This window comes from Eumetopias jubatus, unplaced genomic scaffold, assembly GCF_037043125.1.
Source record: "Eumetopias jubatus isolate StellerSeaLion01/CBP00866 unplaced genomic scaffold, mEumJub1_p1.0 scaffold_10, whole genome shotgun sequence".
NCBI lineage: Eukaryota > Metazoa > Chordata > Mammalia > Carnivora > Otariidae > Eumetopias > Eumetopias jubatus.
Genome location: NW_028274816.1, coordinates 75,780,236 through 75,806,022, shown reverse-complemented (window position 1 = coordinate 75,806,022; position 25,787 = coordinate 75,780,236). Strand labels below are relative to the sequence as shown.

Below are 25,787 nucleotides of genomic sequence, written 5' to 3'. Positions count from 1 at the left end.
AATGTTATGAATGTAAATTACATTTCCCTTCACTTACAAGGAACTAAATTCCTATAAAAACAGGATGTGAACATTTGCAAGTGTCTTCATTCTGCAGCTGCTGACGCATGAGTGTTGTAAAGTGTGCGTGTGTGTGTGTGTGTGTGTGTGTGTGTGTTTGTGTGTGTTGGGGTGTAGGAACCAGTGAAGGACAAACAGGTGGGCATATTGGCTCACAGAGAGCTCTGCAAGTAGTCCTCAGACCAAACTTGCATGCACTCCATCTGTGCCCACTTTCCTGCAACCTTGTTTCTGGACGGTGGCTCTGCCCCGGATGGCTGAACCGGATATCACTTTGGGAGCCAGCATCTTCTCGAGCCGCCCTACCCGGTTCTCCAGCTTCTGGATCTGCTTCTTCCCGCCCTTCAGGGCCAGCTGCTCAGCCTCATCCAGACGATGCTGCAGGTCCTTCACCGTCTGCTCCAGGTTCTTCTTCATGCGCTCCAGGTGGGCGCTGGTGTCCTGCTCCTTCTTCAGCTCCTCGGCCATCATGGCTGCCTGATGAAGTTCATAGAAAGTACGAGTGGGCCACCTGGCATCCCGACCGGGAGTATAGGGAGGATGCTGTCAAAGTCAGGGCTGTGCATGCTGGTCCTGCCTCCCTCGTTCTGCCATGACTGGTGATGCATCTCCTCCCCGGTTGGGTTTGCCTGAGGCTTCATCTACCTCCCTAGGAAGCCAGCACGACCAACTGTAGGTCAGCAGGAGACAAAGCCTACTTACCTTGTCCCCACCTAGAAGCCCCTTCCCTATCTCCAAACACTGGCTCTGAAAAGAAGGAACAGAGCTCACATCTGTGATGGCCTTCTTGGCCTTCTCCTCCGCGTTTCTGGACTCCTGGATGGAGTTCTCGACCTCTGCCTGGCACTGGGCTATGTCCGCTTCCAGTTTTTTCTTGGTATTTATCAGGCTTGTGTTCTATAGGAAAAATTAGATGCCAGAGGTGTAGGTTATCTTTGGATGCTTGGAAAATCGAGGGGGAGAAAGTTGCATGCAGAAGGAAATCAATCACGATCATGTTTCTTATTTTTCACCCCGGGGATTTGCTAGATACTGTTTCATTCTTGACCAAACAGAAGGTCCTGAAACAGACCCAAGAACTGCAGATCAATTAAGTGAGTAACTGGTAATGGTAGATTTTCACATATTTGAGGAAGAAGAGATTACTCAGTAAAAGGTGTCAGAGCAAGCAAAGGATAGGTAGACATAAGTATAGAAAATGAGAAATGGTTCCAATGATCAAAACACACCATAAAATAGAATTATAAGGGTTGTGAAAAGGTGCAAAACACTCGCAATGTATGTTGCTGAAAAAAACATTCTCTTCCTTAACATCTTAAAAAGACAAATCGTGCAAGAAAACAGGGCACAAAGTACAGATAGGTGGAACACACCAGAAGAAATAATTACTCATTAGTAATCAAAACTTTGTTGTATTTTATTTTTTTAAGTAGGCTCCACGCCCAACATGGGGCTTGAATCATGACCCTGAGATCAAGAGTTGAATTGGATGCTCTACCCACTGAGCCAGCCAGGCACCCCAAGAAAATCAAAATTATAAAGGTGAGGTGTTTTCCAACCATAAAGTTGGTGAGGATTAAAAAATGTATAATTAGGGTCTTTGAGGATTTAGAGGCAAGAGTGCTTACATATTTTCCCAATGAGAATAAAAATGGAGACCACCTTATGAAGGCCGATTTACAACATGTTACAAATGTCTTTATTGTTTGGACCATGAAATTCTGCTTCCAGCAATCTATTTACTTCTAGGAATATTAAGGAAATAAGAATAATGGGAAAATGTGAAAAATTAATTATAACTAAGTTCATCATAGAAAACCTTCTAATCGTAAAAATTTTATTGGGAATAATTAAAAACATCCAGGCGTGGAGGATCAATTAAATAAAAGTGCCATATCACCCTACTGTAACAGACCACTTTTCTGCCACTAAAAATAGTCATGGGGGCGGGTGGCGTCTGGGTGGCTCAGTCGGTTAAGCGTCCAACTCTTGGTTTCAGTTCAGGTCATGATCTCAGTGTCATGAGATCGAGACCTGTATGGGGGAGGGGGAGTCCGCCCTTGGCAGGGAGTCCACTTGAAGATTTCTCCCTCTGCCCCTTCCCCCACGGTGCAAGCGTGCGTCCTCTCTCTCTCTCTCTTTTTTAAAGATTTTATCTATTTACCTGACAGAGAGACACACAGCGAGGGAGGGAACACAAGCAGGGGGCGTGGGAGAGGGAGAAGCAGGCTTCCCGCTGAGCAGGGAGCCTGATGCGGGGCTTGATCCCAGGACCCTGGGATCATGACCTGAGCTGAAGGCAGACGCTTAACTACTGAGGCACCCAGGCACCCCTCTTGCTCTCTTTCAAATAAATAAATAAATAAATAAATAAATATTTTTATAAAATAGTCGTAGATTATTTAAAGGTGTGGAAATATGTACATGATACGTTAAAATGAAAATAAGTTGCAAAAACATTGATCACATTTCTACAAAAGTATGATAATTGTAGACCTCGACAGCTTGGAATGAAAGATCTCAAAGTGGTAGCACTGTGGCTGGTATTTTTCTTCTATTTGTTTGCTTGTATGCTCTATATTTTATAACAAAGAATTGTTTTTATAGGGGCACCTGGGTGGCTCAGATGGTTAAACGTCTGCCTTCAGCTCAGGTCATGATCCCAGGGTCCTGTGATCGAGCCCCTCATCGGTCTCCCTGCTTGGCGGGAAGCCTGCTTCTCCCTCTCCCACTCCCCTTGCTTGTGCTCCTGCTCTCGCTGTGTCTCTCTCTGTCAAATAAATAAATAAATAATCTTAAAAAAAGACACAGATTAAAAAAAAAGAATTGTTTTTATAAAACTTTTATAAAGGTGGCAGACAGCCTGTCTTCTGTTGTCTTGCTCACTGCTCCCTTGTGGTGTATTCAATAAACTTCTACCTCCTTAAAAACAAACAAAAACTTTCACAAAGGTAATAAAAATAATTATTTTGAAAGACAATTCTAATTTTCTATGATTGTGGCTTAGATGTTGCTTCCTCCGTGAAGCCTTCTCCAGCACCTTGATGCAATAATTCATCCTTCCTTTCTCTGATGTTCCCACAATATGCACGACCTTTTATCTTCCGATTAAAGAAAGCTCAGAAATCTGTCCATCTGGAGCATCGTTATTCCAAGAACTAAGCTTTTTTTTTTTTTAAAGATTTTATTTTTAAGTCATTGCTACACCCCAAGTGGGGCTCAAACTCCCAACCCCGAGATTGAGAGTCCCGTGCTCTACTGCGCTGCTAGCCTCCCTGCAAGAGCTAAGCTTAATGCCACTTGGTCTTGACCGCTAGTCTGGGAGGAAGGATGGGTGCTCCCTTCTGCCGTGTGGGTCCTGCCTGCCCCCCAGGGTGGGCCCCGAATGGAGGGAGGAGGGATGCACCTGGGCGTGGAGGAACTGCATGCGGTCACTGGCATCCAACAGTTCCTGCTCCGACAGCCTGCGGGTCCGCTCCTTCTGCTCCAAGGCCACCTTCATCTCCTCCAATTCCTCCAGCAAGAGCCCATTCCTGCGCTCCACGATGGCTAGCTGCTCCTTGAGGTCCTCGTTGCTCCTGAGGGCTTCATCCAGGTGCAGCTGGGAGTCCTGCAGGGAAAGCCAGATGTGAGGCCAGAGCCTGGGACAGGCTGAGCGCCAGCCAGGTCCACCAGAGCCTGCGCGCTCACCTTGAGCTGGCCCTGCACGTTGCGCAGGTGTTTCTGGGTCTCCACCACCTGGCAGCTGGAATGGCCCAGCTGGATCTCCATCTCGTTGAGGTCTCCCTCCATCTTCTTCTTCAGCCTCAGGGCATCCTTCCGGCTCTGGATCTCGGCATCCAGCATGCTCTGCATGGCCTCTGTTGCCCGCTGGCTATTTCTTTTCAGCTGATTGATTTCTTCATCCTTCTCAGTGACCCTGCGGTCAAGCTCGGATTTCACCTGGCTCAACTCCAGCTGGACACGCAAGATCTTGCTCTCTTCATGTTCCAAGGAACCCTGATCAAAGCAGAGGGGGGATCATGGGCAGCCCCCCTTCTTGAACAGGTATTTTCTTCGCCCTTATGATAAAATGAGTATTATTCTACCCATTCTACAGATGAGTAGAGGTCAAACAATGTGACCCCCAAATGTCCCTCCTAGTAATGAACCTGGGACTAAAGCTTTGTATCTGTTATTAACAATTTTATGTCTGGAGAGGGACAGAGCACCTTTTGGAATTAGTAAAACCTTTATTGGGTGTGTCTATTTTTTTAAATTTTTTATTGTTATGTTAATCACCATACATTACATCCTTAGTTTTTGATGTAGTGTTCCATGATTCATTGTTTGTGCATAACACCCAGTGCTCCACGCAGAACGTGCCCTCTTTAATACCCGTCACCAGGCTAACCCATCCCCCCACCCCCTCCCCTCTAGAACCCTCCGTTTGTTTTTCAGAGTTTGGGTGTGCCTATTTTAACAGGGACCATGACTCAGGAGCCACCCTATTGCCTGAAACGACAGGGTGATCACTCTCCCCTTGTCCTGCATTATGCAAATTTCCCTAGAAACAGCTCTATCATCTGCCCTGTGCTGGCCACACTCGGGACACTGGGCCTATTTTGACTTTACAGAAATCCCAGTGGCCATAGACCGGCTGGCGTCTTACTCTGTTAGAGCCGAGGAACTCTGAGCCAGCTCTCAGGATGCCTGCTGATTGATTTCTTGCTTCCCGAGAGGAAGACACGGAGGACATCACGAATGCATTTATTTATTTTCCAAAGGGGAAACGTGATGAACTAGAGGACACCCAGGAGATGAAACACAGCACAGCTGTTTCCCCAAGGATGGCTCGATGTTCTTCCCCATGGAGCCTCAGCACCTCCTGGCAGGAAGCAGCCCCGAAGGTCTGGTCTAGTCCTCCCTCTCCTTTGGTGTCCTGCCCTCCTGACCTTCCCAGACACTTGCCTCCACCTCTTCTAGGGCAACCTGGAGGTCTGACTTTTCCTGCTCCACCTGCTTCTTGGTCTTTTCCACTTCCTGAAGGTTCTTGCCAGTTTCTGCAATCTGCTCGGTTAAGTCGGAGATCTCTAATGCAAAGGACAGGCTCGATTTAGCTTGTTCGATTGGGCTCTAGTTGACAGCAGAGGCATCCTGCCTGGCAACTTGGGGACTGGTGATTCATTTACATTTATGTAGGAGAGACTATGGCGGAGACCTTCAGGTGAGGTCTCGGCACGACACAGGTGTGTTGCCTCACCTGAACGATGCAGAGAGTGGAGTGGCAAGAACACTAAAACTTCACAAAGTATATAAAATGGGTGCGGCAAGGGCCAGGGAAGAAAATTCTGGAGATGACGCATAGAATATAGAATCATGGCCTTTTGGGACTGGAAGGGGCTTTAGGGGGCATTGGGTCTGGTCTGATTTTGCAGATCTGGAGTCTGATGTCCTAAGGGATTTAGCGACATGCCCAAGGACATAAAGCCACGTACAGACAGAATCCACAGATGATCCTGTTCTCCGAGAAGAGGAGAGCTTAGCAACTCACTTTGCCCTTCGTGTTCCAGAATGACACTTTACTCTGACTGTGTCTGTGGCATCAGCAGGGCTGAGCTCCGGGGTCAACGGAGCAGATGGGAGGGTTCTGTGGGGCAGTGGGAAGAAGGGGACAAGAAGGGGTACAGGTGCTCACCTGGGGTGCGTCGGGGGGAGAGCTCACCTTGCAGATTTTTATTCTCCCGCCTGAGCGTCTCCAGCTGGTCCACCACCTCCTCATAGGTGTTCTGCATCTTGAAGATTTCAGTACTAAGCAACCTGGATCCTTTCTGAGCAGCTTCCAACTCAGCCTGACTCTCATCTAGCTTTTGCCTCCACTCTGCAAGGACCTGGGAGATGACACAGGGACACGTGAACAGCAGGAAGGACCAGGGACCCAAGAAACAAGGTGGGCCCCGTTCTAGATCACGGGCTCCAGACTCTGATGTTCCTACGGGCCATCCACTGTCTTCTTAAAGGTATTTGGGTCTCAGAGTAATCTGAATTAGCTTGGACTACAAATTCACTTTGGAAGGACTGTCACAAAAGCAAAGAGACATTGCAAAGCCTAGCCGCCCACACTATGACCTGATGCTCAGCGGACCTCCCAAATGCCCGTGCCTCCCCCAACATCCCAGCGTGAGAGGCCGTGGCTCTTCGGGGGCAGACCTTATCAAAGTCCCTCTGCTTCCTGTCCAGGATGGCATGGGCCGTGTTGGTGCGGTCCAAGTCCAGCATCAGCTCATCTACTTCCCCCTGGAGCCTCTGCTTGGTTTTCTCCAAGGAGGCACACTTGGAGCTCACTGCCTCTGTGTTTTCTTCTGCTTCCTGGAGCCTCTGGGCCAGTTTTTTCCTAAGAGAACCAGATTTTTTTTTTTTTTTTTGGTAAAGGTGGACATTTCAGAAATAAATGTCAGATCAGATGACGATGAACAGTCTATTTGGGGCTGGGACTGGGTGAGACCAAGACATAGAATGGGATGTGCGGACAGGGGCTAAGTATCACCTGAAGAGCCCCAAAGTGCGTGGTGGCAAAGCAGGTCACCAAGAAGCCACCAAGGGAACCAGGCGGAATAGACAGTCCCTGGGGAAGGTCAGGGACGCCCTATCTGAATACTTAACAAAAACTCAAGGGCCTGGGGAGGAAGAAAGAGTCTCTCAAGGCAGGAAGAATTTTTTGGCCCTTCAGTCTCAAGTATCCTGGGGTCACCTCTCCTGCTGTCACCGGGGAGCCCGTACTTGGCCTCCTCCAGCTCCTCCGTGCGCTGGATGGCGTCCGTCTCGTATTTGGTCCTCCACTGGGCCACCTCACTGTTGGCCTTGGACAGCGCCCTCTGCAGCTCGGCCTTGGATTCCTGCTCCTCCTCATACTGTTCCCGCAGCAGGTCACAGTCGTGGCAGGACGACTGCAGGGCGTGGGCCAGAGCGTTCTTGGCCTGCGGGAGGACGGTGGTGACAGATTGCAAAGACGTTTGGCCATTTTCCAAGCTATAAGGTATTTTCCCCTAAACCGGCATCTCCCAACATGAGCTGTTCCCAAGCTGCCTTTGCAAACTTTTGCCACATCCACGTATGTCTCGTTTTATTCAATTTTTGTCAAGTGGACTTCCTTATTGTATCTCAATAAAAGTAAACCATTAAACTACATTAAATAGAAAAACACTAACCCTCGCCACAAACAGAAGGGAACCATAAGAATGAACGTAAAGCAATGTTGTCGATCACCTTCCAGCCAGGTACTTGCCGTGTGGCTCTGTGCCTGAAGCCCACTCGCTCTACACCTTAATAAGGAGAATGAGCACGCGCTAGAGAGATGGTATCCAAATCGAGCTCTTTCCCTTATGTAAGCAGAAGAATCGAAACAGAATTAAGAAGGGGGTCGTTTTCTTGCTAGGTGATGCAATGCTATGGAAAGCTATCACTGTGAAAAAAACCCAGAAAGGTATTATTTGGTGTCACCAGGGGCTGTGTCCCCACACTGGGGAACTCTGATGTGAGCTGTTCTGTTTCTATGACTCTGGGTCCTCTTCCTGGGCAGGGGAGGATGTGCCCAGAGGCCTCCCTTGCTCACTCCCGCCTGGTCAGAAGGACAATTTAGCTCTCATCTCGATGGTCACGAAACTCTTTTTTTTTTTTTTTTAAGATTTTATGTAATCTCTACACCCAACATGGGGCTCGAACTCACAACCCTGAGATCAAGAGTCGTATGCTCTACCGACTGAGCCAGCCAGGCGCCCCACAAAACACCTTCTGAGGCCACCATCAAAGAAGGAGTTTTGTTGACCCAGCACAGTCGTGTACATTTCCGTTTTTTTTTTTTTTTTTTTTTAACACAGACAGCAAAACTTAGCCTAAGAAAGAGAACTCAGTTGCTACTGTATCTGGGCCAGAGGACCGTCTCGTTCCTGAAATGGATCTTCTCACTGCTCGTTCCGACTCTGGTTCTTACCACAATCCCCACCCCAGTCCACCGAAGACCCTTACCATAGAGCGGAAAGATGGGACACTAATAAAGCGCTTGGTTTTGTTTTTAGAAGAAGTAAGTGGGGCTCAGGAAAATTCCAGAAGATTGTCTTGTAAGCCTTAGTTGATACATGGCAACCTCAAAGTCACAGAATGCAGTTTTGGTGGACTTCTGGATTCCTATTCTAATGCTTGAACGCACATTGACAGCATTTATTAGGCACCTGCTGTGTGCACTGTTCTACTGTTTAGCACTAGGGAAAAATCGTTCTTGCCTAGGAGGAGTTTACAGATCAGTGGGAGATGGGCTTGATGAGCATAAATATCTAGATATGGAAGTCAAAAACATGATGATGAGGTTCATTTTTTCCATGTTTTTTTCCATGTTCATTTTTCCATTTTTTTCCATTTTCCATGAACATTTTTCCATGTTCATTTTTCCATTTTTTTTCCATTTTCCATGAACGTTTTTCCATGTTCATTTTTCCATTTTTTTCCGGCACATTCTTTCCATGTTACTCTTATGCATATGTCCCAAGTGTGTCCCTAAAGTCATGTAGTCTCTTTTTGGAGGAGAACTTAAAATCGGGTGCTGTGGCAGGTGATGCGTGAGTGAGGAGGAAGAAAGAGGAGGGCATCTCGAGGGGTCGGACTGAATGGCTGAGCAGAGTGAAAGAATACACAGAGGCAGAGATGGTCAAGCTGGTGCAGTGGCGGGAGGGGATGCCCTGGCTGGTGAGGGGTGTTTATCAGACCACCCTGTTGAGGGACAGAGGAGCCCAGAGGATGGAGCACCCTGGCTCTGAGGAAGGAGATCCAATGCCAAAGCCCTGTGACCTCAAAGAACAAGTTCCTGCCCTCAAACACAGCAGAGAGGAGAAGCATCAGACTTCATGCGGCAGCCCTACCCCCAACCAGTTCTCGTGGCTTCTCAGGTTCTGACTCTGCCATTCCAGAAAGAGGCATTCTTACCTTGGTTTCTTCTTCCAGTTGCCTCTTAAGTTCCTCCAGCTGCTGGGTGAGGGCCTGCTTGCCTTTGGTTAGCTGTGAAATCAGAGACTCCTTCTCCTCCAGTTGGTGGCTCAGCTCCCCTACCAAACAGATGTATGAGTGTTGCTGACCATTGCTGACGCATAGCCTGTAGCTTCTGAAACCCAGCCCCCCCCCTTACCATTTTGGGTCTGCAGTCTTGCCTTCCGCATGTTCAGATCATGGATTAACTGTGTCTGTTGGTCATCCTTGGCTTTGATCTCATTAAATTGGTCTTCCACAGTCTGGCACATTCTTTCCATGTTACTCTTTAAAAAAAAAAAAAGTCAACATGAATGGAAAAAATGCGTTTCTGGTGTCCAGTACTGAACTGGGAAGTTGGATAGTTTAGCTTCTTGTCAGGTAAAATAAAAATAAAAATGCAGAACAACATACATGTCAGTTTAAAAAATTATAATCACTTCAGATTTGCTTTAGTTTTAATCTGTGATGACTGCTTAGTCACCAATAGGTTGAAGCAACGGCTTTCAACTATCCACTTATCTACTTATCTCAGGTAGATAATTATTGACTGGTTCGTAAAAAAAAAAAAACCTTTGAGAAGATGCTACTCAAAGGAACCCCAGGATCCTCTTGTAATATAAGTAATTCTGTTGCCCTGTGAATAATATTACTTTTTTTTGTTTGTTTGCAAGTAGTCTATTCAGGTGACACTGTTGCACATTTCATTTGATAATACAGAAGATTCCTTACGTTGGAGGTGGCACGGAGGGAGTCACTCCCCCAGCCTCTAGTTGGCCCATATTTTTGTGAAGTTTGTTTAAAAACCTTGCATATATTGTAGAGTTTCTCCTCCTACCTCCTATATCATAAAACAAATATGTTGAGCATATACTTTTCCTCAGACTGGGAAGTATAAGATGGTGGCAGAAGAGGCAGGGATATTAGATTCAAAGGAAGGTCTCCAGGGGCTTCGGATGTCTTTGAGAAAATGACATATGAACCTAAAATAATTTTATCTTTTGGTAGGGTAGTTGAAAAAGAGACAGCAACTCACAAGGAGAAAAATCAAAAGATACAATGACAAAAAGTATAAAGCAATATAAGGTACTTCTTCCACTGGATTCTAAAATTGAGAACAGAGAGCATGAAGCAATGGAGGAAGGGAGATGGTAAGGAGGTGCTGTCATCTCTGCTAACCCAGACAACCCTGCAACCTGGCCTGGGTGCCATGGGGGAGAGAGACAAAGACAGAGACAGAGAATACATACAGACATAACTTCTTAGAGGGAGGAAAAAGCCAAGAAGGGCAGAAAAATGGGGAAGCAGGCAAGAGAGAAAAAAAAGGAGTGGCAGTCAGGCCCGGAGGAAGAAATCAAGAGAAAGCCCAGGCTGTGGGTGTCCAGATCCTAAACAAGGATAGCAAGAGGCCCCGTGAATCTAGGAGCACAGTGTCGCTGTCTGAGGAAGGCTTTGCCTTGAAGTCATACACAGGGGTGGGTTTACCAGCAAGCTGGTGAGGTTTGAGCTTCATGACCTTCACTTGCATGGGCCCTAGATCATGCAGGTAGTTGTAGAAGGTTCCAGGTGGAGAAGGAAAGCTGCATGCAAGCAGAATATATTTCTAGGGAGGCATTTCTGGCAAATGGTCTGAGTCTCCAGGGTGCCAGTAATCTGTGACTTCTTTTTCTCACTCTAAATTAGTATTTACTTTCGTGCCTAACTTTGTATTTATAATTTTGTGTACATTTTCTTAAAGAGCCCCTCCCCTCCTGAATTTTACATGCTTCGAGTGACATAAAACTTGGATCTACCCCTGTTCTCACGCATAACTTCACATTGGTTATGCTTCCCCCAGGGATTGATACCGTGGGCTAAGGAGGCGGCATGTAGACAACCATACCTAGCAAGGCCCTTTGGTGCAATCCATCCGTTCTAGAAAATGTCAGATGGATTGGAAAATTCTGAAAGCTTTCTGAAACTCTGGAAGGATGATGAGACCTTGAGTCATAGTAGGTCACTGAGTCAAGCTCCAAGAGAGGAATGGATTTGGGGAGGACTGGGAGCAAGCAGAAGGCAGGAGAGCCTTGCAGTTTAGAACAGGCAGTGAGTTTGGGGGCATCAAATTATGTCTGCTCCCTGGGCAGGTGGACGTGGCTGCCTCGCATTTCTAAGAGCAGGGGATCAGGTACCTTCGACTTGGAGACAGTTTCAATGTTGCTGGCCATGTCATCAATCTCCGTCTTCAGCTCGCTCTTCTCCTTCTCCAGCTTCTGCTTGACCCTCTGCAGGTTGTCTATCTGCTCCCCGAGCTCGGCCACACTGTCCGCGTGCTTCTTTCGAAGAGCAGCCGTGGTGGCTTCATGCTGCAGGGTGGCCTCCTCCAGGTCCCGGCGAAGTTTCTGGAACTCAGCCTCGCGCTTCTTGTTCATCTCGATCTGGGTGGAGGTGGCCCCACTGGCTTCTAGGTGCTCGCTGATCTCCTCCAGTTCCCGGGAGAGGTCAGAGCGCTGCTTCTCTGCTTTGGCCCGGGAGGCCCGCTCTGCCTCGATTTCCTCCTCCAGCTCTTCTGTGTGGGCCTGAAAGGGTCACCGCATCAGGAATGTTGGGGGGAGGGAGGAGCCCACTTTGGGAGGGGCAGGGTGAGGGACTGGGGGTAGGCACCACAAAGAAAAGACAACACGATAATATTAAGTTAGTGAGGAATAAACTTGGAAAACAATCTAAATGTCCATCAGTAGGGGAATGGTCAAATCCACCATGATGGAACCATGTTCCAAAAGTTCATGGAGCAGTTAGATTTGACCCATGTCTACCACGGACAGCTCTGCAAGATGGCATTGCTACATGAAAGTAGCAAGTTGCAGAACCATAGTCTCTGTATTATCATATTGAAGCTAAAAAATATAAAGTATATAGAATAGAAAATACACATATATTTAATGAACATATTTATATGCATAAACATAAATGTAAATATATATAATATATGCTTGCATATATTTATGTTCTTGCTCCTTTATATTTTAATATATGTGCATATACATATGTATGTGTGTATCATATATATATATTTCTCCCATAGATAGTTTCTTTGGGTCTTTTTTCTTTTTAAGATTTCATTTTTAAGTCATCTCTACACCCAGCATGGGGCTCGAACTCACAACCCCGAGATCAAGAGTGGCAGGCTCCACCAACTGAGCCAGCCAGGCGCCCGTCTTTGGGTCTTAAATGCATACATGAACCCATAGCAAGAGATCCGGTAGGATACACAATCCAGCTAAAAGTGAGAGTGACTTCTGAGAAGGGAGGGTTATCGGTGGTGATCAAAGCACCCTTATCAATCATATTTGGCCTTATTGGTAACACTGTAATATTCTCAAGGAAATCTATGTATGTGCTACTGACAAAATTAAAATGTTAATTTCAGAAAAAATAAAGGGAAGGGCAGGACATTGTTTCCAGCTCCAAGGACAGGAAGAAAATGAGCAGCTAAAGACACAAAGTCCAAAGGGCAGGAGGGACCCTTGCAAAGGGTTTTTGGGGTCTTGAAGGTTTTTGAAACTTCTACCTGCAGTTCTTTGATCTTCTTTTGTAATTGTAAACTGTGCCCTTGTTCCTCATCAATTTTGGTTCGTAACTGACTGATTTCAAGCTCCTTCCTGCAAACAGACACACACACACACACACATATATATATATATATTTTTTTTTTTAAATAACATGAAATACAAGCCTTTCTAAAGGGCTAAGTTGGCACTCGGGCTCAAACAGAGAGGTCAAACACGAGATATCTACTTCTTCAATTTCTCCTCCACTTGCTGCTTGTCATTTTCTAGATCCATAATGGATTCCTGGGACATTTTCAGGTCCCCTTCCAGCTTCCTCTTTACTCTCTCCAGGTCTGCCCGCAGTTTCTTCTCCTGCTCCAAGGAGCCCTCAAGCTGGGGAGACATGGGCAGAAAGGTTGGGGCTCGCCCTTTGAGCCGCACCCGTGCCCGCGGCTTCCTTGGGCTCCCGTGGGGGCGTGACTGCTGGCCTCTGGCCCTGGGAGGGAGCAAGTTTCCCCATGTGTCCCCACTCTTCCCTCCTGCAGCAAAGGTTACCCCAGGGGGCTGGATCTCTTGGGAGCCTTCTGGTGTCTCTTTCGGCTGATTCCCACTCAGCCTGTCCCTTCCCTGTGGGATCATGGTGCCCATAGGTGCACGCTTGTGCACAGACAGGAACAAGCCGGGCATCTGTGGACGGGCTCTGCTACAGCCAAGCCCGGGAAGGTCTAGATTGCACGCTGTCACCCTCCCAGCTGACACCATGGATCCATGGGGAGATCAGGGCTCCTGTGTGTGTGTGTGTGTGTGTGTGTGTGTCTCCATGCATGTGCACACACTTGTGAGTGTGGGGAACAGGGTGGTAGGGGTGGAGCTCGCCTGCTCTGGCCTCAGGAAAACATGAAATCGGGACAAGTTCTAGCCACAGTCGTGAGTAAGCCTGCAAATGTCAGGCCTGGCTCTTTCACCAGGGAACATATATGCAACTGATGAATCACTACAGTCTACCTCAGAAACAAACAGACAACGTAACACCATAGGGGAAAAATGGTAATTGTCATGGTTACCAACAGGACTCATTTTTAACAATGTTAAAATAACTCAATTTTAACAATGTTAGAACAGGATTGGAGATTTTGGAACCCAAGGACCTGCAAATGGATGCTAATTACGATGAAATTGATGATGATGATGGGAATAGTTTAAGAGCTAATGTTTTACTGAACACTCTCTAGTGCTGAGCTTGCTTGCTTGCTTGCTTTCTTTTTCTTTCTTTCTTTCTTTCTCTCTTTCTTTCAAGATTTTATTTATTGAGAGAAAGCACAAGCAGGGGGCGGGGAGAGGGAGAAGAAGACTCCCCACTGAGCAGGGAGCCCGATGCGGGGCTCGATCCCAGGACCCCGGGATCATGACCTGAGCCGAAGGCAGACGCCTAATGACTGAGCCACCCAGGAGCCCCCGTGCTGAGCTTTCCATGGAAACCCTCTGAAATGGAGCTGGTTGTAGCCCCATTTCACAGGGTAGACACAAAGGCTGCAGAGTTTAAGTGGCTCGCTCAGCATTCCAGACTCGTGTGGAGGGGGCTGAGGTCTGGACTCAGTTCATCTGCTTCAGAATCAGAAGTTAGACTCCCCTCTTAACCCCTGCCTCTGCAAATAACAGCCATTAGAACACAGTAGTAAAATATCCTTACGTCATCTGTTTGCTGTTCCAGCTTGACATTTATTTTCATTAGACTGCTGACTTTATCTTCTTCCACCTGAAGATCATCCAGTGTTTGCTGATGGGCTTCCTGCAGAGACTTCTTCTCCTTGGTCAGTTTGGAAATGTTTTCCTCGAGTGCTGTCATTCCTTCAGAAAGATTCTTTACCTGGGAGGATATCAACACCAATGGAGGGCTCAAACAATTCAATCAGTAGCTATTGATTTTTTTTTTTCCCCTTTCCTTTTCCTTTCTTTTTTGGCTACTGCGTCTCTACTTCCCCCGCAGGTGCTCACTGTGTAGGCTGCATCATCCTGAAACTGGAAGCCTCCCAGCTCTTCACTTCCTTGCTGGCCTGCCACAGAGCCTCAAATCTCCCCGTTAGCATCGTTGCCTCTTTATCATTCCATATCCACGGGAACGTGTTTTCCAGGCTGGGGGACTGGGATTTAGAATAAGGCAGGAAGACTAAGGAAAGACACCCGTGCCATGCAAGAACATCCAGAATGGGAATCCTGTGCCGTCAGGAAGCAGGAGGGGAGGCACCACACATGAAGCTTTAATCTACGTACGACACTCTTCCAGATCAGAAGTTATTAAGCTCCTGCCCCGTGGGCTGAATCTGGCCAGGGGCAGGTTTTCTTTAATTCACATAATAGTTTACAACTGCTGCGTAAGTTATCAATGTTGAAGGAAGCAGTGAAATTTCCCATAAAATCCGGACTCCTGGCGGCGCATGGAAAATCCAAAGCTTTGGGATGCTGGATTTGTATTTCCCCTTGGAAGCAGCTGGGTCAGGGCTTCCGCCACGGCTAGGGCAGGGGCACAGTCGTTTGCCAAGGCTCCGTGTCTTCTGATTGTCCCTTTCCACCATTCCCAGGAGTCTAGCTCACACCAACTCTGGGTCAGCTCACACCAGGGTAGCCCCATCCCTTGCTCTACCTCACTAGCAACCATTATTATGTCAATCAAGTGGCTGTGTTTTTCGCGCATTTCTGTAAAATGTGGGGATCCTTAATTTGACCGAGTACTTCCAATGCTTTCTCGAAGGCTGCGTCCGTCTATACTCTGCCAGTAACACACGAGGGTCCCTGTTTGCCCACGTCCCTGCCGGTGCATGGGGTCACCCCGCTTTCTGCCTCCTTCGCCACCTGCCTCCCTCATCACCTGCCTGGCCCCTGGAGGCATTTTGGTTTGCTCTTCCTGAGCCAAGTGCAAACAAAAATGAATAGGACGCCACCCTTGTGGAGGATCTCTTGCTTTGTGCAGGATGGGTTGGGGGCTGGAAGTTTGGGGAGCCACCAGCCGGGCAGGAGGAGGGTTGAGAAGAGCCTGTGGGACAGAAAGCAAGGCAGAGAAGGACAAAGCTTGGTGGGACCTTACTGCCCCTCTGCTCGCTCTTGCCTCTGACTTCAGGACTCGGCAATGAGTGCTCCTCACCGAGAGGGAGTAAGGATGGTTCCAGAAGCCGTGGGACTCCCCAGTTTGCCCACCTTGTTCTCGGTGGCGTGCTTCTCCTTTTCCACTTTCGTCAGGGTCAGCTCCAGGTCGTCGATGACCCTTTTGAGAGATGAGCATTTATCTTCCAGGCTCCTCTTCTTTGCCATGAGGTCAGAGTTCACCTCTTCTTCCTCTTCTAGTCTCTCATTCAGCTCCTTGACTTTGGCTTCTAGTAGGATCTTGCTTTTGATGAGCCCTTCACAGTGCTCCTCTGCATCCATCAGGTTTTCTGTTTCCTGAAAGAGCCAGATGGTTGTATTTCTGTAAGGCTCTCAGCGAACCCTACATGGGGAGTGCTCTGCCCTCCAGAAGCCCACTATCTGGACCTGAGCCAAGGAATGGGTCACACACGCGCATACACACACACGCATGCGCACACAGTCACCCACGCACGTGCACACACACACTCACGCGCACACACGCACACACACTCGTGTGCACACACGCACACCCACACTCATGTGCATATACGCATACACACGCACACACACGCACATATGCACCCACACATGCACATACACACTCATGTGCACACACACACGCACACTCATGTGCACACACGCACCCACACACGCACACACTCATGTGCACACATATGCACACACGCACAGTCATGTGCACATACACACACACTCATGTGCACATACGCACACCCCACACACTCATGTGCACACACGCACATGCACACCCACTTGTGCACACACACGAGCACACATGCACACACGCACATGCACAAACACACACACCACTTGTATATTATCCGTATACCTTTCTTTAACCACCAAGGACATCCACTTAATAGAAATTCACCTGAAATAATTCCAAACAAAGGAGTCCACACAGTTCACGAAGCTTCTGTCAATTTGCCCAAGTTCGGCCAGCCGGCCATTTCACTCTTCCTTTCACCACCCATTGAAAAATGACTCCTCTAATCAATGTTAACACAAACTAACTGGTATTTTCAAAACATTACTACCTTTTAACTTCCAATGGAAAGCTGCGGTCTCTCCCTGTGAGCTCTGCCTCCTCGAGCCACAGAACAGGAAGTTCAAAATAGGAATAAAGTGATTAAGTAGATATATGTCCCAGAAGGCTCTGTAATGAGTTTCTTGGATAGGCCAAGATTAGCTAATTCTATTCTTAAACCTAATTGGGTTATATCTTCTTGTACAAGAGCGTTGTAAACTGGACCCACATTTCAAGGTTATGGATAAGAATAAGCGCCAGTGTTAATTGAACACGTACTATGGGCTCGGCATTTCACATGCATGGACTCATCTGATCTTCCCGACAACCCGATGACATGTGTGCTGTTACTGTGCCCATTTTACAGATGAGAAAACCGAGGCACAGAGAGGCTAAGTAACTTGCCCGAAGCCACACAGCTATCAAGTGGACAGTTTGGGATATAAACCCAGCTCTCTGGTTCCAAAACTGATCCTCTTGCCCACTGGGCTTGGGAAAGTGCTCCTAATGACCACACTGTACTGATTGGGAAAGTATAAAAGGGGAGGAGAAAATGCTTTGTATGCAAGCCATTTGGGAGTTTATTAAAAGGCCCTAGCTTGTGAATTGATACAATTATCAACTAAAATTATTCCTCCTTTGAATTGTTTTAGTGATTTACTTTAATTTTTATTTACATGATTTTTTTTTTTTTTAAGACCTGGTGCATTCCTGACAGGTTTTAATCATGAGGACAGACACATTCCCCGTCATACCCACAGCAAACTAGGTCTAACTCCGCCGTGGAAGACAGACAGAAATGAGGGTGGGCCGAAATCCCCTTTGCAGACATGCTTCCCCTCATCTCTGCAGCCACCAAGCCCCGCCCCCTCCCTCTTCCGACCGGCCGGGTGGCGCTGCAATACTCCATACATGCACTAGGTGACACCACTGCCCCTTACGTTGACGCACCTGCTGGGGCCTCGGTGTTGCTCCTCGTTTCTATCCTCACGGGGAAGGTACTTACAGACTGGACCTGCAGCTGGAGGTCATTCTTTTCCTGCAGCAGGGACACCATCTTCTCCTCCAGCTCCTTCCGGCGAGCCTCAGATCTGGCCAGCTCTTCCTTGGCCCTCTCGAAGTCTTCCTGCATGGTGGCCATCTCTCGCTCCGCCTCCGCGCTCTTGAGGAGCGGCTTGATCTTGAAGAACAGGCTCATCCAGGGCCAGTGCTTGAGGTTCATGAAGGCGCGGATGTTGTACTGGATGCAGAAGATGGAGTCCCTGTGCACCCCGTCGGACTGCGTTAGTGAACCACAGCAAGGACTGGTGTCCGCCCCCACCCGCCGGGGGGCCCAGGCCCTTCACCCTTGCCCGCTAGGTGGGAAGCAGGCGCAGCCAAGGTCTGCGGCTCCTCTGGGCCCTGGGGTGTGCTCTGCAGATGCGGGGCAGAGGCAACAGTATGCACAGAGGGTGGGAGGTGAGAGAGGACCCGGGGTCATTTGTGGACCCTCCCCCTTCCGGCCCCCCGGGCTTCCGTCCCCATCGCTGGCCTGGAGATGCGGTGCCTAAGATCCTGATTACCAACGCTAGGAGCATCTTCATCTCCACTCTCCTGAGTCTGTTTCCCACAGTTTTTTTTTTTTTTTTTTAAAGATTTTATTTATTTATTTGACACACAGAGCGAAAGGTGCAAGCAGGGGGCGCGGCAGGCTGAGCAAGAAGGAGAAACAGACTCCTTGCTGAGCAGAGAGCCTGATGCGGGACTTGATCCCAGGACCCCGGGATCATGATCTGAGCCGAAGGCAGACGACGCCTAACGGACTGAGCCACCCAGGCGCCCGTCTCCCACATTTGAATGGCTCTCACCTTTTTGAAAGACCCCATTGCCTTTGATTCCATGATTCCTGCCTCAGGGTGCTCTGATGTGTGGGGTCCCTCTTCCTGCTCCCCTGTGGATGTACACCCAAGACCGTCTCCCCGACACTTGCTCTCCTAGAACTCGCCGAGTTTCCTGATTTTGAGTGTTGCCTGTGTCCAGGGTCACCTGCCTTACCTCCTACTCCGTATCCTCCAGAGCTCACGTGTGCCTGACAACTTGCTTCCCTTTCCCATTAACCAGCTCCTGCCGAGGGCTCTTCTCTCCCGTTTGTGCTGGCTTCCATTGACTTCACCCAGCTAGAGGCCCACGAGGTGTTCTTGACTAATGCACGGTGGTGGCCCACGTGGCAACGCCAGTGTTGGGCTATATAGGGCATCAGGGAATCAAGGAGAATGGACCTCCCCCCAAAGTCCCCTCTCCCTGAAATTCCCGCACGAAACCAGCCACCAGTGTTGCTGGTGAATTATCGAAGGAGTAAAACTCTTCAGTGCCCCTGGACTCCATCCCCTGCTGCCTCACCGCTGGGCTATGATTTAGTTCAGGTCCTTGTCATCGTCTGCAAACCCAATCCTCTCACTCGTCCCCATATGCACCTGCCAATTCTTCCCAGCTGACGCCTGGGTCTGGTCCCATGAACATGGTACAGGGAAGCCTGCGTTGGGTGCATCTCCCTCCTCCCTCCCACCATGGTGGCCTCCAGGCTGTCCTTTCTCAGGCCAAGCAAAGCTTCCTTCAGAAAGTTCTTTCCTCTTGCTGACCCCTTCAGCCTGCCCCAACTCCCGGCCAGGTGGAGGGCTTGTTCTCACCATCCCCCATGGCCCCGAATGTGACTCTGACTTTGCACTTGTCATGCGTGTTACAGTCAGCCATGCCAGGGTCTGTTTCCAACCCACCCCTGAGCCCCTGGAGGGCAGGACTCCTCTCTGTGTCCCCAGTGCCATGCAGGGTCCCCAGCACAGAAGGGCTGCTCGGCAGGTGTTGGGTAAATGAAGGAGTGAGGGCATCGATGCCCGAGACTGAAACCAGGAAGCGACCAGCAGCTGCGAAGTAGGGAGGGCAGGGAAAGGCGGGGCGAGGGTCCGCATCACCTGCTCTCCATCATCTTCTTGAACTCGCCCCGCATCAGGTACCCCCTGCAGATGGCCTGCACGCGCGTCATCAGGGTCACCAGCTTCTCGTCCCTCATTTTCTCCAGGAGTCCAAGAAGTCCGGCTTTGAAAAACACCTGCGTCAGAGGAGAGACGAGCCCTGCTTTGTTCTCAGCTGCCGTGCAAACCGGGGCCCTCCAGGGAGCCTGTTTCTGCCCAGCCCAGCCCGCGGCCTTCAGAGCCGTGGCCTGGGACCGGCAGTCCGCTGGGCCTCACAGTGGCCTCTCCCGAGCTCTGTTCCACAGGACGTTCCAGGCCCCTCCAACCCCCACGGACCGATTCGGACAGAGCTCACACACAAGAGGCAAGGATGTGTCCAGAAAGTACCCTCCGAGCTCAACTGTGCCCAGATTGGGAGAAATTCATAGATGGTTCTTCCTCCCCGTTCTCCTCTCTGTCTGCCCTCTGTCCTACCCTCTGGCCCACTCACCCATGGCCCATACTGCCAACATTCCGAGGAAGCAGGGCTCCCGGGGGGGGGGGGCGGGGCACAGGCCCCAACTGGCCCTTTCCAGGAGGGAGAGCTCTGCAGTCAGGCCAGGATTTGAAGCTGGCCTTTGTCCCTCACTGTCCATGTGAACTTGAGCAAGTTTCTTGCCCTCTGGGAGCCTTTATTCCCCTGCCCTCCCTGTAACCCCACAAGGTCAGGACTAGCCTTATCACCTTCGGGTTATCGGGAGGACTGAATGCAAGGTGCATAGAGGGCGAGTCACAGGGCCAGGTCCTCACCTGCTCAATAAATGGTAGCCATTTTTATCTGTTATCATCATTCCCTCCCAGTTTTCACTGTTCCCGAAATCCTTGCTGCATTCTCCTCCTTCCTTGGCTCTCTGGTCCCATGTAAGAGTGCCTTTGCTCTGCTCTCTTAGGACCCTAGAGCTTTCTATTGCTTTCTTCCATTGCTGGGGGTGAGGGGGGCTGGTTTCCAATTAAGCCTCTAGACACTTAGAAATCAACATGGAGACAGAATTCTCGATACCTAGACCCAGGCTCCTTCTGTGTGGGCTCCTGCGCAATGGGGTCATCAGGTTGGCTGGATGGGGAAAGAGGCCCTTTCCTCCCACCAGCCGACAAGCAGCGCGGGGCTGTGGGTGACATGGGGCAGAGCGGGGAGGTGTCCCTGGTTTGCGTGTTCTCACCTTGGTGTGGCCAAGCCTATACTGCTCCCGGTCCACGTCGATGGAGCTCAGAAGCTTCTCAGAAGCATTTTTGCTGTCAATAAACTGTCCTTCAGGGATGGCACGGGCGTTGAGGATCCGGTACCTGGGGGGGTGGGGAGCACGGTCGGTTGGCTACCTGGAGATAGCTGGGTGTGGGGGATCTTGGGGTAGAAGGGCCTCTGGCCGCACAGAGCTGGGAGGGTGCTCCCTCCATGCAATTTCCCGAGGGCCTCACCCTGCCTCTCTCTGCTCAGGAGCCTCGCCCCTGCCAGGGCCCAGCCCATTCTGTGATGACCCATGGCCAGAAAGGCCATGCCCTCCCCTGAGGGAACACGGACTCTGGAGAGCCACCCCAGTTTAGGTGACAAGAGTTGGCGAGCAGTTGGCCGAGCACACAGGAAGCCGAGAAGACCCCTTACCCTCACTCTAGTCTGGCTTTGGAGGCTGGGTCAGGCCTAGCATCTACTTAGGCCCTCTTCATTGGCTTGGCAGTGCTAGGTTGGGAGGCAGTTTCCGTCGAGGGACAAAATTTCCTGAATGGATTCAAACCCCGAGAGAGGCCCCATAGCTGAGACAAGGCCCACCCCCTACCTAAGACCAGGCCTTCTAGAACCTTCTCCTGCTCCAACCTTAGGAGGAAATGGAATATCGTACAGCTAGTCTGGGAGAGGAGGGTACACAGCTGGAATTTTGTCTTCAGAGGAAATAGTTCTTATCTGCATAAAAGAACCTTGAAATCCTCTGTGACTTGCAGACCTTGGTCCTCCTATCTCTGGAGTGTTCTCTCCCTTCCTCTACTCCAGACAAGGCCTGGAATTGTGGGCCCAGTTGGCAGCTGGGAGGAGAAAGCTGGTCTGGAGCAGCAGGACTCAACTGGGGACAAGTTAACTCCCCCCCCTTCCCCCCGCCCCAGCCCAGGGGACATCTGGCAATGTCTGGAGACATTTTTGATTGTCCCAATGTGTGGGTGGGGTGTGGTTTGCTTCCAACGCTGTAGGTAGAGACCAGGGATGCTGCTAAAATCCTACAACACACATGACAACCCCCACAAGAAAGGATTATCTCGCCCCGAACGTCAATAGTGCGGAAGGTGAGAAACTCGCTCTGGAAGCACAGTTGAGCTGGAGGGTTGGGGCTCTGATCCTGGGACCACTTTGGGCATAGATCATCCCCCCAGCTAAAGACAAGGCTCATGGAAACCCTGGGAAGCTGTGAGCTCACTAAACACCCAGCCCAAGGAGTTCCTCTGGGGATTGCACAGGGTGACCTCAAAAGGAGAGAGATGCGGGGCGCCTGGGTGGCTCAGATGGTGAAGCATCTGCCTTTGGCTCAGGTCATGATCTTGGGGTCCTTGGGATGGAGCCCCGTGTCCCTGCTCAGCAGGGGAATCTGCTTCTTCCTCTCCCTCTGCCACTCCCCCGGCTCATGTTCTCTCTCTCTCTCAAATAAATAAATAAAATCTTAGAGAGAGAGACAAATGCAAAGCCAGGTGACCTACCTCTGTTTGAAGTCAGCATAGAGGATCCGGCTGGGGAACCCCTTCCTGCAAATCCGGATGCCCTCGAGGACCCCATTACAGTGTAGTTGGTGCATGACCAAGTAGTGGTCCATCACGCCTGGGGAGAGAATGTCCCGGGGGTATGTCGGTGGCTTCTTCATTGTCTTTGACGGTCTGGCCACCGAGGGACACGCCAACGCCCCCAGACTTGAGTGGATAAAGTTAGTGCCAGCTCTAAGATGGAGGGGCTGGGAGAGCCTGGAGCCTATCTATAGTCTCACAGTAGAAATAATCCCAAACTCCTGGGGACACTCGAGCATCCCATTCTTATGGGCTAAAAGCCAAAATATTGATCTTTACCCTGTTCATGACCCTTGAGACTTAGCTAGGCTGGAATGAGCATGGGTACCCTCTGGACTTCCCATTAGATAACGTGATATGCCCTTCTCTACTCAAGGTCATGTAGCATCTGCGGGCTGTGCCTTTAGTGGGAGAGAGAAACAGAGAGAAGGACAGCTATGCTTTAGAGGGTGCAGGGAGTTGAATGCAGAGCACTTATCTGCTGGCTGCTGAGCATGAGCTCTGGGAAGGAGTTGGGGGGGCACTAATGCTAGGAGGAAGAAGCGGAGCCATAGGGACAAGCTCTTATCAGGGATTCTCTTGGGTCAGGCACAAATCAAATGGGCACTGGGAAAATTCTGTACTGGGGCTGTGTGAGGGGTTAGGAGCCGTCTTATGGCTGCATAATGGCTTTTCCTTGTGAGTTCCCTAGGTTGCTGGGGAGAGGGAGGGCTAAAGCTGTCTCTGATGAACCTTCTGGAAACTGCTAGAAGGCTCACAGCTTTCCTTGGTGGCTGGGAGGAGAGATGACTATTCATTTACACAATTTTCAAGGTTCTGCTGGAGCTGCGCCATCTGATACAATAGTTTCTGGCCACGTGTGGTTATTTAAATTTAAATTCATTAAAATGAAAAGTTCATTTTCCTAGGTGCACCAGCTGCATGTCATGTACCCAGTGGCTAACGTACTGGACGGCACAGACGTGCAACATTTCCATCGTTCCTGGAGATTCTACTGGCCAGTGATTCTCTTGAGGAAGGAGCGGGTAAGACCGAGGAGAAACATATCAGACACTCCGAGGACCTTTCGTGGGAGCGAACCTGATGGATCACCAAGTCCAGCTCCCAGTACTTCTTGGATGAGGATTTTGAGGGGCTCCGATGCCGGCTTTGGCATTTGCTACCTGTGTGCCCCCATTTCCTGGAGAGGTGAGGGCCCTGCTGCCTAGTTGCAGAGCTGAGACTGGGCTCCCGCCTTCCCGGGGGGCCCCTGCTGTCGCTGCAGGCTCAGAACTGGCTTGACTTCGCCCAGGGCTCTCCCCATGTCCCTCCCAACCCAGGCAGAGACGGTGTCTGGAAAGCCCATAAAGACAATCCTCTCTGCTCTCTGACCCATGTGCAAAACTTCTAAAAAGTCCCCTGAGCTATTGCTTTACCTTTCTCTCGTTACCGCTGCTAAAGAATTTTCTCTTTATCCCTCATTGGTCACCTCCGACAAACTCCTCTCTCCTGCCATCTCCGCCTCAGGGGCATTTGTGTGAATCAGTGTGTCTTACGGTCTGTATTTTATGATGCTTTGGCAAATTGGGGCCTTTGCGGAGCCCGAGAGACTGCCCCCGAGAGCCAGTTCCTAGGGTGGCAGACTGCTCCCCTGGGAGCACACATCTCACCCCCCACCCAAGCTAACCAACCCAAAGCCCGTGTCCCCCAACCATTGTCTCATCAGGCGGCCGCGCTCAGGCCAGGCACCAGACAACCAGGGCAGCCCCCACACCTTGGGGCCTGCTGAAATGATCCAAACTAGCCCCTCTTAACCTGCTCAGCCTGCTCGCCCATCCCTCCCCATGCTTCCCCATTGATTCCCTTGCTCGAGCGGCCACCATCCACCATGCACTGAGTGTGCCCGCGGTTTGATCCAGGACCAGGACTCCAGCCCCAGCTCCGGAGGCCCTGGGGCAGGCACTTCAATCCCCACTGTCTCAACTCCCTCTTCTAGAAAATGAAGAGGACCCACTCGGTCCTTTCCAAAGCCTCGCCCACGCTCCTATAGTAGAGTCTTAGTCTATTCTCAGAAATGAGAAAGAAAAGAGAGAGGGGCCAGAACGAAGGAGAAGCAAAATCGACAGGAAGGGATGGAGATTTCGTCACAATTCACCTTCCAAGAGAAAAAGGAAACCAGTGGTTTGCCCGGACCCCTGGGGGCCCCTAGAGGGACAGGTTGCACCCAGCGAGGGGCCATCCATCCCCTGTCACCTGATTCGTGCAGGCAGGTGCTTTATGGACAGCCCGTTTGATTTGTGCAGACATGTGCTCAAAAACAATAATGGAAATCCGCTTTCTTTGGGACAAGACAGCTACACACAAGCCAACAATTTCGTCTGATGTGTAACCAGAGAAACAGCTCTGTTCCAACACTGGTGGAGAAATGGGCTGTGCTGGGCGCGCTGGGAGGGGTGCCGCCTGCAAAGACGACAAGGGTCCCAACAGGGCGCCGGCTGGTTTTTGCCTTTGACTTAGATTTTCACGGAAGATGGATCCCATCACACATAGTAGATGTGGTCGTTTGGAGAATTAAAATGCCTGGTTTTCAGTAATAATAGTAATACAAATAAATATCGTAAGAATTAATAATGTAATTATACTATAATAATATCACAAGCAATTAATCTTTAATGTAATAATAAAATTATTTCCCCACGATGTTATGATTTCTCTCATCGTTATTATCATACACAACATTATTACATAATTCTTCTTCTTGTAATTCATTATACTAAACAATTATTAGCATTATCATTGACAGCCGTACACTGGGTGTTCTCATGGCACTTAGTCCTGCTTGAAACGCTTGACATGCAGTCACTCAAGCGATCCTCACAACCACCCCGTAAAGCAGGTTGAGTGAATTAATATTTACAGTTTATAAGCGCTCGTTACATAAATAAATGAATAGCTGAATGCATGCATGAAATGCCACTTTAGTCTTCATTTTATAGCCCAGAAAGCTAGAGTACGCAGCTATGGGTCCCATGGGCAGTAACAGATGGAGCTGGTTTGTTTTTCCTTTCGGCCTCTGAAGCCCTCTGTTCCCTTGTCACATTGCAGAGGCAGGATGCTTACTCATGTTTGGGACAGATAATTCTATCAGCTATAAGTGAGCTGCCTCGGAGTCAGAGCTCCGTGTGACTGTGTGTTCTTCTCTTTGTGACACACAGCACTGAGATGCTGCTACCCTCTAAGAATATTTCTGAATCGGGGACTGAGGGATGGTTAAGGATCTACTATACCGTGCAGTGTTCTAAGATCTACAGT

The 25,787-nt window shown here is 49.6% G+C and overlaps 1 protein-coding gene across 1 annotated transcript in view; it reads right to left on the bottom strand.

Moving 5' to 3' along the window:
- LOC114225285 (myosin-13) overlaps positions 1 to 25,787 on the bottom strand; it is a 48,398-nt gene that overhangs the window by 3,719 nt on the left and 18,892 nt on the right. Inside the window, exons 17-35 of the mRNA XM_088027043.1 lie at positions 22,416 to 22,533; positions 20,897 to 21,020; positions 19,698 to 19,834; positions 17,756 to 18,011; positions 15,777 to 16,019; positions 14,275 to 14,451; positions 12,832 to 12,977; positions 12,605 to 12,695; positions 11,226 to 11,612; positions 9,215 to 9,341; positions 9,016 to 9,134; positions 6,820 to 7,016; positions 6,250 to 6,433; positions 5,765 to 5,930; positions 5,011 to 5,132; positions 3,751 to 4,059; positions 3,467 to 3,670; positions 832 to 957; positions 367 to 537 (exon numbers count right to left, since the gene is read on the bottom strand). Of these exons, the coding sequence (XP_087883169.1) occupies positions 367 to 537; positions 832 to 957; positions 3,467 to 3,670; positions 3,751 to 4,059; positions 5,011 to 5,132; positions 5,765 to 5,930; positions 6,250 to 6,433; positions 6,820 to 7,016; positions 9,016 to 9,134; positions 9,215 to 9,341; positions 11,226 to 11,612; positions 12,605 to 12,695; positions 12,832 to 12,977; positions 14,275 to 14,451; positions 15,777 to 16,019; positions 17,756 to 18,011; positions 19,698 to 19,834; positions 20,897 to 21,020; positions 22,416 to 22,533 (3,404 nt within the window). The remainder of the gene's footprint in view (positions 1 to 366; positions 538 to 831; positions 958 to 3,466; positions 3,671 to 3,750; positions 4,060 to 5,010; positions 5,133 to 5,764; positions 5,931 to 6,249; positions 6,434 to 6,819; positions 7,017 to 9,015; positions 9,135 to 9,214; positions 9,342 to 11,225; positions 11,613 to 12,604; positions 12,696 to 12,831; positions 12,978 to 14,274; positions 14,452 to 15,776; positions 16,020 to 17,755; positions 18,012 to 19,697; positions 19,835 to 20,896; positions 21,021 to 22,415; positions 22,534 to 25,787) is intronic.